A 21,071-nucleotide genomic window follows, 5' to 3' on the forward strand; every position below is an offset into this window, starting at 1 on the left:
ATCAGTGGTGGTCCTACATTGGTCGGGACCTCCAATAACTTCATCAAGAACTATGTCTGCTCTTCTTAAGCACATCAGGTCTTCAGCACTGAGCACGGGCACCTGCCGAAGACAATATGAAGACAGCCATGCGGATGCTTTGGCAAGACTAGCTTAGGCCGTAGAGCAGGGCATTGGTCGCAACATCTACATGGAGTTCCTGGACCAGCCAAGCATTCAGATATCAACCATTTGTACCATTGACCACAACCCCACCTAATCATCAATGGCGCTCTATACAAACACGGCTTCAGCCTCCCCTACCTTCGGTGTCTGACCCCAGAGGAAGGTAACTATGTCCTTCGGGAGATCCATGAGGGCATCTGCAGTAACCATTCAGGCGCTCGCTCACTAGCACACAACGTCATTCGGCAAAGGTACTTCTGGCCCTCACTTCACCTAGAAGTGCGACAAATGCTAACGGTTCGCCAAGATCCCACAGCTCATAGCAGAACCATTGACTGCCATAGTCAGTCCTTGGCCATTTGCCCAATGAGGACTGAACCTCATCGGACCTATGCTTGAGGGCAAAGGCCAATTAAAATACGCAATTTTCGTCGTAGATTACTTCACCAAATTGGCTGAGACCAAAGTCTTAGCTACCATCATCGCAACTCGCATCGAAACATTCGTCTGGCAAATTATCGTATGTCGCTTCGGCATCCCCCACACCAATGTCACAGACAACAGTCGACAATTTGACAATGCCAATGGTTGCTGGCCAGAATTACTCCCAGAGGTTTTCTGGTCCTACCGCACCACCTTTCATACCTCCACATGAGAAACACCTTTCTCCATTTTCTTTGGTACTGAAGCCGTTGCCTCGGTAGAGATTGGCTAGCCCACATACCAAGCCTCCACTTATGATGCTGAAGCCAACGACGGGCAGTTGGCCTTAAACCTTGACCTCATCAAAGAACTTCGTGACCAGGCAAGCATGCGCAACGCCTCCTACAAACAACGTGTTGCCAGGTACTACGACTCCCGGGTGAAACCTCGTGCCTTTAGGATGGGCGACTGGGTCATGCGCAGGGTGTCCTTGGCCACCAAAAACTCTACCGAGGGTACCCTGGGACCTATATGGGAAGACCCTTATGAGGTTACCAAGGTCTGCCTCCTAGGCACTTATCATCTCCTTGATCCCAATGGCAAGACTTTGCCTCATACATGGAACGCAGATCACCTTAAGTACTACCACAAGTGATCACGAGACGCTTCTTGTTTTGTGTCCAAGTAAGGTTCTTTGTTTCCTCATGCCTCGGCACTATCTTAGGCCTCAGGCTAACACACTATGCACTTTTTTCCTTTCGGCATCTATCTAATGAAACACCTAACTTCGGCTTCGTTATATCATCACATGTATCATTTCTGCCAACACAATGGATACCAAAGAAAACAAGTCTAATATCGTAGAAAATAAAGGCAACCTTACCCCATGGCAAGGCAGAATGTTTATACAAAACAAAGATTACATATAGCTGTTCCAAAAATAAACAAAATATGTAAGGCAGGAAACGACTTCAGGCCTCGGCAGGCGGCATACCTATGGTGGCAGGCTCTGGAGCAGTGATGGCAGTCTCTTTAACTGGCGAGGCAACTGCAATGACATCGGCAGCAGTAATAATTGAAGGTGGCACACCACTCGTATCGAAGTTAATCTCAAGCGAATGGTTGAACTTTGCAAAGGTCTCCTCCTATTGGATTTACTCATCCACCAACCGGTTCAGGATATAACTGTTCAACTCCTCCGAAGTTCAGTATGACTCCACTGCTTTGGCTTGGGTAGCAGCTATCTCTTCTGCCTTCTTCTATTTCGCCTCTACAAATGCCCGCTCAGAAGACGCCATCTTCTCCTTCAGCTCATTCACCTCATTGGCAAGCACCGCCTTCTGCAAAAGCAGGGCATTCCACTCTCGGATAGCCTCTTGCGCCGATGTTATCTTGTCGTTGGCCATCTCCTCACGCCTCTTTATCCTCTAGATCTTTTTATCTGCCTTAGCTAGATTGACATATATCTAGCCAAAGGCATGCAAAACAAAGCATCGTCAGTCAAAGCAAAACCAAAATGACAAGAAGAAATTCTTAAACATACATAACTTACATAGGTAGACGTAAGGATTGTCTTTTGTGCCCGCTCTACAAAGGAGGAGGTCTGCATCCTCGCCAAGGCATCGAGGTCACTCTTGATGCCTTCCAGAAAGATGTTGACCAAGGGTACCTCGTGCCAACGCAGCCCGCCGAAGTCAACCCTCTTCATCCCCTCAGCAAAAACCTCCTCCATACCAAAGGGAAGCTTTGGCAGTGCCTGCAAATCAAAGGGAAAGCCTCGGTCCTGTCCCCATCACACTATGATGGGCTTTCTCCAAAGCCTTCCTCTTCCTCGCCAAGGATTCAATGACAAGCCCCTCATCATCATCTCAATGGCGCTTCATCAATGTGCCCGACCACCTTCGTCGATCCTTTTATGACACCTGCCACTGCACATCAAAAGCCAAGTTAGTCATAACCCCAAAAGGAAAAAGAAGACAAACAACAACAGTAACTCAAATACTTACTCCCTTGCAAGAGTCCGGACTCCAGTAGATTCTTCGGTGTAACTAAGTTTCAGTACTCCCAATCAGTCTCTGAAAGCAATGATCTCACCTTCCCAACCTCGTCTTCCTTCTCCTTTGAGGTAGGCCTCTACTTCACCGAACTTGCAACAGAGTTAATATACCACTCAAACCTTTGTACTTGCAATAGCAAACAACATTGGAGAACCAAGAATGAAAACAGTTAAAACACAACAAAACAACAGTCAATCTTGAAGGAGGGGACCAAGGACCTACAGACTAGAAATGGCTAGGATCGTGTTTGGAGACGGTCTTCCCCGATGGACACTTCCAGTCACCATAGGCCAGACACCACCTGTTCCTCCAAGATTTCTAAGAAGAAGGCAAGTGACTACTGAAGTAACCTCTCTCTTTTGCCTTTCGACAATTGGCTTGCACCCAGCTAAAGTTTCCCTACTGCCTAGAAACTGAGTAAAGATACATGAACTACTCAAACTTCGGCTCTCCCAATCCTGCCAACCACCAGACAATATATACCCCATGTAGTAGAATCCAGAAGTTGGGATTATATTGCCCTGACGCATACCCCAGCTTGGCCAACATCATCTGCACCCATGGATGAAGCGGTAGTCTAAAGCCATGGTTATACATATCTGTAAAAATAAGCACACATCCTTCTGGAGGATATCTAACCACATCTGCCGTCGTGGGTAGCCTCAAACCCACCGAAAGGTGGGACACTAAAATCTGACCGAATTTCCTCTAGGTTTACCTCTGTCAGCGTATTCTTCCTTGTCAAGGGGACACCAACTCGTACTTCCAACCCCTCTGAAGCAGAAGCCACGGCTACCTCCACTGACCCTGATAGTCCTGCCTAATTGCTCTAGCTCACCTCTGGTATCTAAGGGATGGCCAGAACCCGATCAGCCATAGCCTCTAGCACACTATAATTCCTGTGCATCTCCCTATACTCAGCCTCTCGAGAATCCACTTATGGCTCCCCTCCTCTTACCCTCAAGCCCTACCATCCTACTCTCTATCATACCTTCTACCACATACTCTAGCTGGGAACTCTCACCTTCAGAACATACATACAAGCTCGGCTCATCACTTTCAGTCTCTTCCCCCCCAAAAGCAGGGGAGTCCTGACTTTCTCTACCAGAACTCTCAGACATCTACAATATGCAGAAACAAGAAAAATAAACTAATCCACATGCAAGAAGGATCGAAACACAATAACAAAAAAAAAAAAAAAAGGATGGCACACCTACATGCTCTTTGCCCTACGAACGACATTTAACAAGTTCATATCCATAATCAATATGTTCATCCCAATATTCAACATGTTCGTACCAAAAAGGACATTCCAATCCAAAATTTCAAGAGAAATGAACTCTAACCTTGTTTGCACCACCACGGAAAGGATGTCAGAAATCGCACCACCACGAGTACCAAGACGGAAATCTCCTTTTCTCCTCCTCACTTTTCCCAAAATTTTCTCTCAAAAGTCTCAAGTGTGTTGCCTTCTTCACCAAAGACCCTATTTACAAACCCTAGCACCGTTTCACCTTCTGTCTCGAATTTCGTGTACCTGCACCAAAAATTCAAAATTCAAAATTCAACATTAAAAAAAAAAGAAAAAAAAAAGAAACGGGGTTTCGAACCTGCCTTGCCGAACGACAAGGTTTGCTGAAAACCGGAGCGTACTCGCGTGCGGAAGACTCCGAATCACTTTTACTGAAGGAACACCTCGCGTACTCTCAAAATCCTCAAATCCCACCGTGCCACCCCTCGCCGACATCACTGAGGCCCAGCATCGGATCACTACAAACCAAATCTCGAGTACCAAAGTCGCTACCGTAATCGCTCCAAGCCCTGCCAAACGGCAAGGGCCGTGTTGAAAACCAGGCGTGCCCACGAAAAATCCTCCCCGAAGATCCCCCAACCACCCTACCGTGCTGAACCAAGAGGCAAAGATGGCGGTTACGAAACAATTCCTACTGAAACTGCCAAGAGGGTCCCTAGCTCCCAGCTACCCCTTGCCAAACTTAAATCTAGAACTTTCAGACACCCTTCTCGAATGGCAAGGGCTGTGCTACAAGAAGATCGCACTCGAAAACGCACCTACCACAAACTAGGTCTCACATAACTTGCTCCCAATCAGCCTTGCCGAATGCCCGAAGCTATGGATAGGTGCAGCCCTACGCTTCAAATTTTTCCCCCAACACACCCTTGCCGAACGACAAGGGCTGTACAAAAGCTAAGGAGGTGCTCGCGCTTGTATAGCCTCCTTCCTCAAGGGGCTCGCAGCCCTCCTTCCAAAAACCCTAGCGCCTTATCCAAGAATATGCCAAAATCCAAGAGCCCTAGCTCCAAGCCGCATACAACTCTTTCCTTGCCGAAGGACAAACCCAAAAGATCTTGCCGAAATCTTAAAAGTCCCATACCAAAAACCCTTCAAATCTACCTCGCTGAACGGCAAGACTTGAGATGAAGACTTGGTGGGCTCGCGAAAGAATCTTTTCCAAAACACCCTTGCCGAACGGCAAGGGCCATACCAATATCGGGGGTATGCTCGCGAACTCCTTTTAGGACCCTTGCCGAATCTTTTTAGGCCCAGACCCACTCTCATGCCCAGACCCAAGAGGCCCAAGTCGAGACGCTCTTCCGCTAGCCCAAACTACAACCAAGACTTGCCAAAGGTATTTTAACAGCCCAACCTAATTCACATATCGACCCCTTGCCGAATAGCAAGGGTCGTGTAAAAGACCCGCAAACTTGCTCTCAATGGCCAATACTCATGCCTAGCCCAAACAAACCTCGACCCCTTGCCGAATGGTAGGGTTGATGTTGAAGGCCCAGAGGCCTCACAACAATTCTCTCTTGTCAAAGGTTCATGCCAGGCCCTAAGCCCACATGGGCTCTTGTCGAACATCATGGCCTTTGCCAAAGGCTTAGTGGGCTCACACAACTCCTACCATGCCTTCAAAAGATTGGCGCAACTTCTAGCTTGCCAACTTGGGGGACTAGGGAATGCCCTACGGCCTCTACCAAACCAAGAATGCTTGGTCATGATTACACAAAAATCTCAGAAATTCCCAACCCATAAGTTACTTTTTGACCGCGAACTTGGAGGACTACTGTTTACACCATAATCAACCGAGCATATCCAGCGTCAAAACGACTGGCACCAAGGCAGACACGCCTTCTATTCTACTGAAATACCCCAAAGGGACACGCAAACAAATCCCTAGAAAGTGACTGACATCACCACCTTCCGACATGCCGAAAGAAGATACTCTTTTGAAGCGGCAGCCACCTGCTGAAGCTCCCGACTACCGAACCTAATCTCCAGGGACACGTGTCACCACCACAACGACTTGCATGGAGTCCCACATCGAAACTTTGTGCAAGACTCCTATTTTCACTTCCCTGGGGAGCAGTACTCGAGTAAAAAGGGTAACTATTTTCTCACCTTTACTGTTGCTCTGCCAAAATTACCACATATAGCTGACTTAAGCATCGGAGAGCCTTAGGCAGGCACCACACCGGTGCCCAAAGTTTGACGACTACTTCTTCTTCCTTGTCTTCTGCAGGTTCTTCAAACTTCAAAGGTCCTCACCTTCTTCCCTGCTAAAGATCCTACACATCTCTAAGTTGACCCTCCCAAAAAGAGCATCAACAAGGTTGATACAATCCATTCTTCTGGAATGGTCATAATACAAGTCATTCTTCTAGAATGGTCATAATACAAGTCATTCTTCTGGAACAATCTATAATGAAAATCATTCTTCAGGAATGGTCCTTTGCAAGATGTTCTTTTGGAATGGCCATATCTCCCTATTTGGTTACCACTAAAGATATCGTACAAAATATCAAAATACTAATAAGAGTACAAGCATGAAATAACACAAGTATTGCTTACATCCTTAGGTGAGAGAAACTTTGCTCAAGTATCATTCAAGCTCGTATCGGCGCAGCCAATATAATGAAACGCTTGATGATCTAGTTATATCCTACAGAGCAAAAATCACAATTCTTTTGTCTCTGTCAAAAAATATCCCTAAGTGTTAGGTTCAAACATGGATTTATTCATCAAATGAAGGTTCTAAAGAAACAAAATCCCTTAGGAACAGAGAGTTATAAAAAGAAAGAAAAAATACAAAGAATTATTATATTGATTGTAAGGTAGGTAAGCAATCAGGGAAGGAAACTGGTGAGCTAATAGACAACAAACTCTCATTTCTCCTAGCCTACGAGAACTTCAGGAGATTAGAGCGATGTGCTCATCCTTGCCTGCCCTACAGTCCCTAGTCTTGCTTCCTAAAGAAATGATCAAAGATAGTCTTGCCTCTCAAGCATATCAAGCGCTCACTGAGAGGAAAAACGAGTGGATATTGCATCACTAGATAGGGAGAAAACTGGATGTTTTCTGCAAAGAAGTTTTGTTAGTAACATATTTATACACAAGTTAGAGGAATAGTTTGTTCTGGTGAATCTCAAATTAACTATAGAAACTTCTAATGTTCTCAAGAGACTTTTGGAAAAGTGACTCCGTGAAATCCCTAAGGATAATAATCGGTTGACAATAATTGTCCTTATGACCCCTGAATTGTCGACAGACTTTAATGAAGGCCATGTGAAGTTTTGAAATCTGGAAAAGAAAAAGGAAATATTGGGATCCGAGATTATATTGGGATCCTGGAAATGTTGCCATATTTCCATTTGGATTTAAATGTTGCTCCTAAAACAACTCATGACACCAAAGTCTAGCATCCATCCATTGTATCCCAAAATTGTCATCTTACGATTAATGATTCTGTGTTGATGAATGATACAACTGCTATCATAGTAGCTAGGAATTTCCTTACTCCTATGGATGAAATATTATTAACAAGAAGGTCTGAAGAAAAGGCTATTGATGACTTAGTGGTTTTTAACATTCAGAGTGTTGCTTATGTTTCTAACATGGCTCATCATTTGCTTGCCAGAGCAATCGAGATTTAGGAGCTGAGCTCTGAAAATTCATCTCTTCGGAGAATACTTTATGATTCACAGCAAGAGGTTGAAAACCTTAAAAATGAAAATAAGGCTTTATTGAAACTGGTGAGTTCATACTCCATATACACGCAGAAAAGGCTTGACATGCTATAGATTTCAAATGAAAAGATTCTGGAAGACCAAGAGAGGCTCATGGCTAGGTTCCAGAGGCATCGCTCTCTTTCTCTAGAGTCTTCCAAATCATAATGAAATTTTATAGATTTTACAAACCATACTCATTCCCTGCATGTGAAAAGAATATATTTGTTTTATGTTCTTTTCCTGTCATAATAATTACGCAAATTCTTAAACTTTCCCATGGGGTTTGCACATCTTTTCAAAATGACGGTTTAGAACCTGGTTCCTTATAAGTTCAAATAACTACATAAATTCTCTCAAATTATATATTTCAATGCATATGAGTCCGGAACTTCTAGCTCGCGTTAAACACAACCTCATAATTTAATTGCCTTTTTCAAATGGGCATGAAATATAAATTGAGGGAAAAGCCATAATATTGTAATATAGTAGTGAAGAGCATTAACTAGTAGTGAAGAGCATTAACTACTATATACCCAAAACTTCATGTATTCATGTGTACAGCACTTTTCACGTATACAGTACTATTACATTATCAAGGAACTTCAGGTCCTTATTTACATGTCAAGGATCAAGGATCTTCATATCCAATCACTTGTTTACAAATATAGTATTAGAGTGACTAACAGCTCTCATATCATTATCATCATCAAGGATCTTCAGGTCCTGATGTAGTTGTATGATGAGGATCAAGGAACTTCTGGTCCTAATCTCAGTATGCTATAAAACTGATCATAACACACAATTAATTCATAAAATAAATTGCTATAAATTTTTTGTAAATAAATTGTTGGTGTGGACGATAAACACGCACCATACTTTAAATAAAGGTAAATGTGAAGTAAAATAAATTCATAAATTAAATTGCTTGCTGATGGACGTTAATTCCACACCATACTTTAAATAATAAAGTAAATGTGCTTATATGAGTACAAATTCTACTCCATACTTTAAATAAAAAGTAAAAGGAGTTGTGTGGACGATAAACCTGTGCCACAAATAAATACTGTTATATGGGTAATAAACCTACACCATACTATAAATAAAGTAAATATGGGAATAAAACCACCACCGAAGTCCTTATATAAAATAAGATGTATGCTTTAATATCATACTATAATAATATTATATATGGAAATAGTCTTTGTGCATATGCGCATGCTTCCAATCCTATTGCTTTCTCACCTGCCACTAGTACAAACTCTCTTTGTATGGTCAAGCATGAGGAAATGGTATTGAATAGTATAGAATATCAATAAAATAAATGAATAAGGTAAAAAGACATAGAGCTTATCATTTTTTGGTGGCTTTGCTCATATATCTGTCTCCTGTAAAAGTCAGCAGTTCCCTCTCTCTAGTAGACCACAGCTTCTCTACTTTTCTTCTTGAGAACTTCTCGTGCTAATAACGTGTTGTAATATAAACGGTATATGCGGAATATTGTGCTGCATGTAAAGTAAATGAGACACAATATTTAATGAGATTCAGCCATGCCTACATCCTCCAGGAGTAGCAGCAGTAACTTTTCCACTATATAAAAAAAATAGGACTACAATTTTGGTGTTTACAATCTCTCTGACTCATTGATTTTTCTCTCTTGGAGAATTTCTCTATGCTATCTTTTCTCTCCTCTCACTCTCCTTTCCTTATTCCTTCCTCCCTTCCAGGGCTCTCATTTTCTTCTCTGATAGTGTTTTTTTTGTCTTTGCAAGTAGTGAGGATGGCCTATTCATAGACTAACTCAATGGAAGCAGCCAAGCTTCATGTGGATGTGTAGAAAATTCCTCCAAAACGTGGCTGACAAAGAATCCAATATGTGGGCTCCACCCACTATCTTTGCAACATGTTTTGCTTTTTTAGGGAAGATATGTCACCAATTGTCGAAAATTGTAACTGCTATACATGCAAGAATCATACAAAAGCTTAAATCACTCACCTGCTCAATGTCGCTCAGACTCTACTAGAAATGTATGTCATCATCATTATTCATCTTTGTTATCATCATCCATAGTTGTCATCATCATCATCAAATTGTCCTTTGATTTTGCAGACATAGTACTCACCATTATCTAGGATTATTCCGCTCAGTAAGGAAGACAATTAAGTCCAGTAATTTTGAGCAATTCAGACAGGAATTTGTTGAAGGTAGATATTACCATGTTGTTGTAGAAACTGCTGCTGCCTGCCTGCATGTGAATTCGTTATGTAATATCAACATTTTAACTTTGGGAAGAGAGAGAGAGAGAGAGAGAGAGAGAGAGAGAGAGAGAGAGAGAGAGAGAGAGATGTAGGAAATCAGTTTGTATAATATCAATTAATATCAATACTGTTGTAATTAGGATTTACTTTCCTAGTAAGTTCCCTAGAATAGAGGACACGTTTCCTAGTATACTTAGAACTCTCTTGTATAAAACCAATTGTACCTATCAATGAAAATCATTCTCTTCCAATATCATATTTACATGGTATCAGAGCAGGACATCAAACCCTAGCTCTTCATATTTCTTTTCCTACGGCACCTTACCTTCTCGTGCCGCATAACTTCAGCTGCCGGAAACCATGAGTGATTCCTCTGGCACATTCAAGGTTGAACCTTCAAGTCCTTACTACATCAATAATTCAGATCATCCAGGTTTGGTAATTGTACCAAAGCCTTTGAATGGAGATAATTATGCAACGTGGCGCAGATTCATGACTATTTCATTGAACGCAAAGAATAAATTGGGTTTCGTTGATGGAACTCTCAAAAAGCCGTCATCGGAATCCACTCCTGATGAACACGCGGTATGGATGCGCTGCAACGACATGGTTTTCTCCTGGATTGTCAACACTCTTGATCCCGAAATTAGCGATAGTGTCATATATTGTACCACGGCCCGCGAGATTTGGGAGGATCTCCGTGAACGATTCTCTCAAAGCAACGCTCCTCGTATCTTCCAACTTCAACGGGAGACTTCATATTTGACACAAGATCAATTGTCAGTTGCTGCCTATTACACCAAGTTGAAAGGTCTTTGGGATGAACTTGCTTCCTACACTGATTCTTCTACATGTACCTGTGCAACCCATGGTGATCGCAACAAACTCATGCAATTCCTTATGGGATTGAACGAGTCTTATAGTGCTGTTCGTGGTCAAATTCTCTTGATGAATCCCTTGCCGTCTGTTAGGCAAGCATATGCCTCCATCAGCCAAGAAGAAAAGCAACGCACGCTTGGAGCCTCACGAGCTGCTGCTGGAACTTCCGATACTGCTGCCATGGCTGTTCGAACTGGACGTCCTAATCAGAATCGATCCACCAATCGTGAGGATCGTAGCATTGACAGGACAGACCAAAATCGTTCCCAGACCTCCACCCGTGATGATCGCCGCGCTGGATCTTCAAGAAACCGACCCCATTGCACCCATTGTGATGACGATGGCCATCGTATTGATACCTGCTGGAAGCTTCATGGGTATCCAGAAGGTCATCCACGCCACAAACCTAAGAAAAAGCATGATGGTCCATCTTCCAATCATGTTTCGGAAGGCCCAACCAAGGATACGATGCAGTCTGTTATGTCCGGCCTTTCGGACCTTCAAATTCAGCAGATGTTGGCTATCATGCATGACAAATCAGTTTCTGACAAGAAATCCCAGGTCCATGCAGCTGCCACCAACACAGGTTTGTCAAAATTAAAATTTCAGCGCTGGATTATCGACAGTGGCGCGACTGACCACATTGTTTCTTCTCCAAAATTGTTGGTTCATCGTAATATTGATCATTCTGTGCAACCGGTTCGTATGCCTAGTGGGGAGAAGGCTTCAATTACTACAACAGGATCATTCCCTCTCAATTCTACTTATACTTTGCGTGATGTGCTATGTGTACCTACTTTGACAGTAGATTTGATGTCTGTGAGTAAGCTTACACAAAATTTGAATTGTTCAGTGACTTTTTTCCCATATTATTGCGTTTTGCAGGACCTTGCTACGAGGAAGACGATTGGTTTGGGTAAGCAACATGACGGGCTTTATTACTTGGTGGCACTATTGGCGGAGACAACCCCCAACACAACCCACCAAAATCCCGCTCACCGTCCATCCTGCAATCACACTGTCACCACTACCGACCTTTGGCATCGTCGTCTTGGCCATGTTTCTTCCTCCAAATTACATTTTATGTCTAAGCATCTACTAGATTTCCCTTTTGTCTCTAATAACGCTTGTCATGTTTGTCCCTTGGCAAAGCAGAGTCGTCTCCCTTTCGGAACAAGTTCAATCTCATCTGTCAAACCATTTGATTTAATTCATTGTGATATTTGGGGCCCTTATAAGCATTCGTCAATTTCTGGTGCCCATTATTTTCTTACAATAGTTGATGATTTTTCTCGCTTTACTTGGGTATTTTTAATGCGCCATAATGCCCACTATCCGCTGCCTTCTCGCTCTTGCTGCCGCCCGTAATTGGTCCCTTCATCAGCTTGATGTCAACAATGCTTTTCTTCATGGTGATCTCCATGAGGAAATCTACATGCTCCCTCCACCTGGTCTTCGGCGACAGGGGGAGAACTTGGTATGTCGCCTTCATAAATCTCTTTATGGTTTAAAGCAAGCTTCTCGTCAATGGTTTGCTAAGTTTTCTCAGGCCATTTGTTCTACTGGTTACATTCAATCTAAAGCTGACTATTCATTATTTACACGCCATAAGGGGCACTCTTTCACAGCATTATTGATTTATGTTGATGACATTGTTATCACGGGCAATGACCCTATAGCTATCTCGGCACTCAAGGCTTTTTTGCACCGTCATTTTCGTATTAAAGATCTTGGAGATTTGAAATACTTTTTGGGGATTGAGGTATCAAGATCAAAACAGGGCATTTTCTTATCTCAACGCAAGTATGCATTGGAAATTTTGAAGGATGCAAAACTCCTAGGTGCCGCACCTGTTGATTTTCCTATGGAAAAAGGTCTTAAGCTCTCAGATAAGGGTGAATTACTTAAAGATCCAACTCAGTATAGAAGACTCGTTGGTCGCTTGATTTATTTGACCATCACAAGGCCAGATATTACTTCCTCTGTTCATGTCTTAAGTAGGTTTATGCATGCCCCACGTAAACCTCACATGGAGGCTGCACTTCGTATTCTTCGTTATTTAAAAAAATCGCCAGGTCAAGGCATATTATTGTCTTCTCAGAATGACTTGACTTTGCGTGCCTTCTGTGATTCTGATTGGGCAGGTTGTCCTAATACTAGAAGGTCCACTACAGGCTATTGTGTGTTTCTGGGATCTTCTTTAATTTCATGGAAATCAAAGCGGCAGAAAACTGTATCTTTATCATCAGCAGAAGCTGAATATAGATCTATGGCAGCAGCATGTTGTGAGTTATCTTGGCTTCGATCCCTCCTCAAGGATTTGCGCATTCTTCATCGCCAATTTGCTTTGTTGTATTGTGACAACAAGGCAGCTTTACATATTGCTGCCAATCCAGTATTTCATGAGAGAACAAGACATATTGAGATGGATTGCCATTTTATTCGAGATAAGATTCAGGAAGGTTTGATTGCCACACAACATGTGAGTTCGTCCTCTCAGTTAGCCGATATTCTTACTAAGGCATTGGGACGAGAAGAATTCAACAATCTTGTTCGCAAGTTGAGAGTTCTTGATATCCACTCTTCAACTTGAGGGGGAGTGTAGGAAATCAGTTTGTATAATATCAATTAATATCAATACTGTTGTAATTAGGATTTACTTTCCTAGTAAGTTCCCTAGAATAGAGGACACGTTTCCTAGTATACTTAGAACTCTCTTGTATAAAACCAATTGTACCTATCAATGAAAATCATTCTCTTCCAATATCATATTTACAAAAGAGTGTGTGTGTTTGTTTTACAATTAGATTAGATTGATGAACAAGTGGAATAGTGAAACGTATACAAGGGTCACTTTCAAATCAGTGTAAGAACTTTCTCTGTTATCCCAAATTTGGTAATTCCCAAATTCAAAGAGTTCTAGCTTCTTTTTTTTCTGCATTGTAGCTTGGTGCATGCAGACTGTACTACAGCTACTAGTAAATTTGAACATATAAAATTGGAGAGAGTAGAGAAAACGGAGAAATAAAGGTTACTTTGAAACCACCATATTCATTCAAATGCTCTTGTTTTCAGTGACACCAAATCCATGCTTTTTCCATTGCTCTTCACCTACCAATTCCATTAAATTGGCATGTATGTTTTGCCGATTAAAGGTCGAAGAAAGTTCACATAGGTTTTGTTTAATGAGATATGAGGTTATTACATTTAATTTCTTTTTCTGAAATTCTTTTAACTTTCTTTGTTTTGAAATTTGATAAGCGTCAAAATCTCATTTGCTTTGAAGAGGTGCTCCTACAACATACACTTCTCCTCCTCCTAGAGCTGGCAACAAAACTGCTAAAGCTGCCATCACCATGAAAAAAGCTACCACCATCTTTTTTTGACCTAGCTGGTATTGGAATATTAGTGAATTTTTTAATTGCATTTTGAAAGTTTATAAAGAGAAAATGTCTACAGATTAAGTTTTATAGGATATAACGATAAAGAATGTGTAATTTAAAAAATTTGAACAAAATTAAATTTTTTTATAAAAATATTTTATAACTCTTTGGCCTTTGAAAGGTTTGACACTACGGAATATGAGGTATGCAAGATATTGTGAATTTTGAAATGTCTTTTGGTGCTACATTCAAACATATTGGGGGCCAACCTCAACCTTTCTATTTTGTTAATTCAATCAATAGTCATGACTTCATTAATTCATGCATCTCTTTTTTTTTTTTCTCTTTTTTTTTTCTTTTTTCTGTTTCGTTAATTCAATAGTCATAACTTCTATAATTTATGTTATTTCTCAGTATCATTGGCAGGCAAATTTAGTCCTGTAATTTGGTTTTGGTTTGGAATCCAAATCATTAATTTCACGATATCCTATATTTATATGATCTAGGGTGATAATACCAAGATAATTACTTCAGAATTCTATTTGATTTAAGATCCTATACATTATAGGAAGCTTTTTCATTTTGAATACAAACAATATTGGAGGAGAGGAGAATCGAACCTAAGACCTCAAGTTCGCGGGTAAATATTCTTAACAAATCACTTGAACTATAAACCTCTTTCATACATTATTCCAAGCTTAATAAGTTGGAATGACTCATTCAATTCTTTGATCCTTGTCTCTCTCCTTTGTTCTTATTTCACAACACCAACAAAATTTAAGTACTTTGAGACAGCTGAATTGTATCTGTATTCAGCATTAGGGGTGCGGGACTCTATTATCTCATTCTGCTGATTTAATTTTCGGTAGAATTGGTTTAACCTATTATTATAGCATTAACAAAAAATTTAGTGAAGTTACAAGATTGTACTAATAGAAAGGGAACATCCATCGTCTTTTTTTTTTTTTTTTTTTTTTTTTATACAAGCGATATCTACTTTAATCAAATCTAAACTACGGGGAGGGGAAAGTCATCCATCAACAAACTTTGTTGACCACAGCAGCCCAACTCTATAAATTCTACAGTGTGAAACTCATCCGGCTCAGCTATGAGTCAACAATATATCACTGAACTTGTGCTTTATCAGAAGTTGAGCCTCTTCAACTAGCCTCTTTACCACCTCCCCTGCAGGTAAAATTTCCTTGATGAGGCCTACACTTTGGCCAGCATACATCACCATGCTTTCAATGTCACCAGTTGCAGTCACATTTGGAACAGTACCGGCAAGACGACGAATTTCTATTTCCTGTTGGAGAACATAACCCAGAAATTGTTAATGGTTCATGGCCTGTATCTTCAAATAAAGTAGATGCTTTACTTGTCAATTATGACAGGATTTCATTCTCACCCTATCATGTATCGTCGAATGACCGATGACGGGCTGATCTGCTTCATTCTGATGAGGAGGAAGAGATTTCCAATCATTGAAGAATGGTGTATACAGAACGCGATGCGGCGCTCCAGGCCACCTTGCACGCCCGAATACATCAGTGTACTCAGTTCTGTCAAATTCAACCAGCTTCCTCTTGTATGTGGGATGAGCACGGCTTTCCTGAGTTGCAAGAAACCTGTAATATAATGAGAACAATCTTATATATCAACCAAAATCAATAAAGATAAAACTTAAGTTTGATAGATGATAAAAAAAGTTCTCAAACTGTGATAGTTCAGAATGTTTTTCATAAGTTGAACTATATAAAGATGGAGTATATGAAACCTAGTGCCTAGGCAGACCCCTTGAGCACCAAGGGCCAGAGCAGCAACATATCCACGGGCATCCACTATACCACCGGCCGCGATAACAGGTATATCCCGATCTCCAACAAGATCAGCTACCTTGGGCAACAATGAAATCAAAGCATCCTGTAATATATTAACAATAGAAAGCACATGGATGTCAACACTTATCAGTAAATCCTTAGACAAAAAATCAGGCAACAGATAAGCAAAGAACGAATAAAACACAAAAACACGAATGTGAAGCAGCAGTGCCAAACCATAGAGTTCTTTCTGGGACAAGGTCAAAGGTTTTAGTTCAAGACATTGACACTCCAAAGAAAACATTTCGATGCATATATAATCTTATCCAGGTGACATATGCAAAAAGGGATATTTGAAACAGAAAGAAACTCATCAAAGAACAGATAGTTTCTTCTCTTCTTTTTTGTTTTACTTATAAATATTAACACAGCGTGATAACAGATAATGAGCTATCTGTTAATACATTTGATTGCTTTAACTCTATCTAGCGCTTTGTTCTTTTGGAGTCATTGTTTCAAAGAAGAGGTAAACCATCCCGAACCGAAATTTTCATTCTTTCATACTATGTTTTAATGTTATTTTATATTCCAAGTGAAAAAATACAGAGCAATCAGATACAACTACCATTAACTCTAGAAGCGAAAATGTTCTAATGCTTTTATAAAGAAAAAACACTCATACATTTGGATCCCAGCAAAAGCTCTCACCTGACTGATCACATGCCCTCCTGCTTCACGCCCTTGAACAATAATTGCATCTACACCAGCATATATTGCTTTATTCGCTTCGTCCAAGCTACCAACCTGCAATGGAATTATATGGAACCACTACTACAAAAAGTGAAAAAGACGACCAGAAAACAACGACGGTCTAAGTGAAAACCGTCGTGGTTTATAAAAAGACGACGGTTCTAAAAGCACCGTCGTGTAATACAACCTTAGACAACTAAAAAATGGAGATTCAAATGGCTGTTCAAAAACAACGACGTACATAATTAAACAACCGACGTCTATTTGAAACAGATTTCCGCAGTGTAAAATCAATGCCAACAAAGAACGACAGAAGTTATGAATCGACCGACGTAGAAAGTAAAGACGATGATTTCAATAAAAACTGCCGTTTTTACTCATAAAATAACACGACGAGGTTTTCGTATAAGACGCCGTATAATTACAAACAAATCCACGGCTTTAAAATACAAAATATCGCCGTATTAAATTAATTTACAACGACGGAAAATATAAATATATCGACGTCATTATCGTATAGTTCTACGACGTTATCTTTAAATCGTACAATAAAATTTAACGTCGTATTTATTCATTTTATACGTCGTACCTTTAATTTTAACGGTCGTCTTAATAAGAATTTTTGTTAACAATTTTTTTCTTTGATTTTCTTATCCTACGTCGGTAGATCTACTTAATGACAAGAATTGAAATAACCACAACGGTTTATATAGAACACCGCCGACATAATCAGATTTGTCTGAGATCCCAAGGATTACGAAATCTTACCAGATGGAACTCTGTTCCACATCATAATCTTAACAGATGACACAGATTTGCAAATATTGCGTCGTGTTAGTTTACAAATTCTAGAACATTAATTTCCCTCATTTTAAATTTCCTCGGGAAAGAAAAATCTATTTATCACGCTTTGTAATTGAAAACTAAAACTGAAAGAATACGGGAAAAAAAACTCTATTTATAATTTAAAAATAAAATCCACGTCGGTTGTAGTACACTTAACGACGTTTAACAAAATAATCTACGTCGGTAATTATAAATCTACCGCCATCTTACCTTAATATAGACGACGAGAAAAGACGACGGTAGAACAGAAAACCGCCGTTGTTTCAGTTTCTTTAACAGTTTGGTCCTTTATCTTTCTGCATGACTTGTATAGTTCAAAGCATTGACAATGTCTTCATCATATCTCCCAGCAACTACTGATTCAATTGCTCATGCTTTAGAGGCCATCTGAAGCCATTTCTATTCTTTATCGCATTCTTGAAACCCATCTTCTTCTTCTGAAGCTCTACGGATAAAGGAAGAGGCTATCACAAATCCGACGGATCTTCTTAGGCAAGAAAATCAAGCAGAGGATCAGGCACATCTGATCTTCAAATTTCCCTGAGAAGCGAACTTTCCTTCGACAGCGAGTGGAGGCCAGGCTTGCATCTCTTTTGATGGAAAGCAAGGAGTGTTCAGAAGCACTAAGTGTCCTATCAGGCTTGATCAAGGAAGTGAGAAGGCTAGTTGACAAGCTTCTTCTTGTGGACATATATTTGATGCGAGTAAGCTCAATTTCTCTTTGAGAAAGACATCCAAATTATTGTCTTTGAGACGTGAGAGACTGAGAGAGGAAGAACTTGGAACCTTAAATGTAAACCGAAAATGAATGAAAGCGACAAATTTATAGAATAAATTTTTAAAACCAACGGCGGTCCTTACAAAAAAACCGCCGTTTAAATTGTAAAATCAACGTCGGTATTATCGACGTATATTACAGAAATCCACGTCGGTAAATTAATAAAAACGACGTGTTAAATAATCTACCATGACGCGAGTTATTACTTATGTACTTTAATTTTTGAGTTTACTACGACGGTACCTACAACACTACTGTCGTATTTATTTACCACGTCCGAAGTTAAATGTACCGTCGTATTTTGTAATTTATACGTCGTAGTTATATGTAACCGCCGTATTATTTTTTTGAAATGGTTTTATATGTAAGCAACTTTTCGTCTACCTGACATACACATGCGCTGTTTCCAAACCCGATTAAAAAGTTCAATCTCCCAGAGAAAACTTTTAGACTTTTTTCCTTGTCAGAGCACTGTCAGAGTATCTCATCGTCTTCCTCTCGTCTTCTTCGTCGTCTCTGAACTTAAACATAATCTTCCTCTTGCTTTCATTGCACGCAAAAGGTAAGCTTTCATTTTCACTATTTTGGTTGCTGTTTTGCATGCTCATACGTTTTTTGTTTGAAAAATCTTTTTACCTTTTTTCTGGCCAAAATCATTTTACTTCTTTCCAAGTTCGATAAAATATACAGACAAAGAGGGAAAGTTTCCAACTTTGAAGACAACTACCTCAACTAAATAAGACGACGGTAGCTTCTTATGTACGTGGTTAAATATGTAGACCACGACGGTTCGTCAGTCGTTCTAGCGTCGTCTGAAAATTGACAAAGTTGTTTTTAAAATTATAGTCTTTTTTTTATTTGCTTGTTTAATTGCAGGTTTGATTTCTCTGAACAATGGTTTTTGTTTTTCCCTAATTTGATAAAATATAAAGAAAAAGAAAGTAGGGTTGGTATCTAATATAGACGACAGTATCTTATTGTTTTACGTCGTGTGAATGTTAATACCACGACGTCATATTAAAATACCATCGTCTATATAAGATTCCAAAACTTTCTTTCTTGGCCTTGTATTTTATCAAATTAGAAAACAAAAACCATGGTTCAGAAAAATCAAATCTGCAATCAAACATTCACAGAGAAAGAAAGAAGGGGTATATTACGACTGACGTCGTGTGAACATCAATACCACGACGTTATATAAATATTTCGTCGTGTATAGTTAATTATCACGTCGTTTATAGTTAATTATTTCGTCGTTGTTTAATTACCTTGGTTTTAAACATTTATTACGTCTGAGATTATTTCATTGCGTCGTTTAAAATCATATCATACGTCGTATTTTATTAATAACTGTCGTTTGTGTTCTTAATCTTTTCCTGAAATATTTTCACTTGCAGTTTTGTCTGTAAAAATGGTTTCTCACCAAGACCAAAGTAAGGATTCTGGCTCCAAGAAAAATGGAGGTAAGGACCTTGGAATGGTACCTCCTCAAGTGAAGCCTTCGAAGAAGATGAAGTTTGCTTTATCATCTGCTGAGACAGAACGAACCAGCACGACAACAATCTCTGATGATTCAAAGTCTGGTCGAGGTATGAGCACAATGCCTCGTGTTGTGAAGAGAAAACTTCAGAAACTGAGGCCAATTGTTGAGTACAATAAAAGGGGGAAAGGAATTGGCCAAGCACATAGTGAGATGCAGTCCTACATTGGTGTGTTGGCACGCTCCAGAGTTCCACTTGTGGACATGAAATGGGCTCAAATCCCCAAGGATATAAAGGAGCAGATTTGGGAAGCAGTTGACCTTGCTTTTGTGGTAGGTCAAGGGGGCAAGAGCTCTGTGTTAGCTTCTGCTGCCAAGAAATGGAAGGATTTCAAGTCTACACTAACGAGGCAATATATCCTTCCATACACCAATGACAGGGAGAGATTAAGCCAACCCCCTGAAACATATAAATTCATAGAGAAAGCACAATGGGATGCCTTTGTAGCTTCAAGGTTATCCAAATATTTTGAGTCTGTGCATTCTCAGCATGTACAGATTAGGGAGAAACTCGAGTACAATCATCGATTGTCTCGAAAAGGATATGCTGGTTTGGAGGATCAATTGGAGGAAACCATGCCTGGGGTAGAAATTGATCGATCTACCTTATGGAAGAGAGCTAGACAGGACAAACATGGTAACATCCCTGATCCAAAGGTGGCAGAGAAAACAAAATTAATTGTAAGCCTACTCACTCTGTTTTAAATTTTTATTAAACTGTGAATAATTCTTATTACGTCTTATGTTATATTTTGCGTCGTGTGAATGATATTACCACGTCGACATATTTTAAAAAACGTCGTTAAAGGTCTAAATCAGGAATCACAACTCTGTTTTCTGTAATTATAGCATAAGATGTCGGTGGTTCATTTTCGCGTCGTCTGTAGTAAATTACTACGTCGAAATGTTTTAAACAACGTCGTTAAAGGTGTGAATATTGAATCATCCCTCTGTTATCTGTAAATAAAGCATAAGACGTCGGTGGTTTATTAATTTCGTCATTTTAAAAAGATAACCACGTCGTATAACTACCGTCGTGATAAATTATAATAACGTCGATTTATATGTTATTGCGTCGTGTGAAATTATATAATACGTCGTTTGTATATAAATAACCGTCGTGTGTTTTTGGTTCTTACTTTTTTA

At 40.0% G+C, this 21,071-nt stretch overlaps 2 protein-coding genes across 2 annotated transcripts in view; one reads left to right on the forward strand and one right to left on the reverse strand.

Annotated features, from left to right (window-relative positions):
• Positions 12,133 to 13,401, forward strand: LOC109950837 (uncharacterized mitochondrial protein AtMg00810-like). Its single transcript, XM_020570978.1, has one exon. It carries the CDS (start codon positions 12,133 to 12,135, stop codon positions 13,399 to 13,401), a length of 1,269 nt encoding a protein of 422 aa, XP_020426567.1.
• Positions 14,916 to 21,071, reverse strand: part of LOC18767817 (nitronate monooxygenase) — a 15,284-nt gene continuing 9,128 nt past the window's right edge. The window contains exons 3-6 of the mRNA XM_007199221.2: positions 16,720 to 16,815; positions 15,969 to 16,114; positions 15,600 to 15,819; positions 14,916 to 15,497 (exon numbers count right to left, since the gene is read on the reverse strand). Coding sequence (XP_007199283.2) covers positions 15,294 to 15,497; positions 15,600 to 15,819; positions 15,969 to 16,114; positions 16,720 to 16,815 — 666 coding nt within the window. The 3' untranslated portion in view covers positions 14,916 to 15,293. The remainder of the gene's footprint in view (positions 15,498 to 15,599; positions 15,820 to 15,968; positions 16,115 to 16,719; positions 16,816 to 21,071) is intronic.

Source organism: Prunus persica, chromosome G8, assembly GCF_000346465.2.
Source record: "Prunus persica cultivar Lovell chromosome G8, Prunus_persica_NCBIv2, whole genome shotgun sequence".
NCBI lineage: Eukaryota > Viridiplantae > Streptophyta > Magnoliopsida > Rosales > Rosaceae > Prunus > Prunus persica.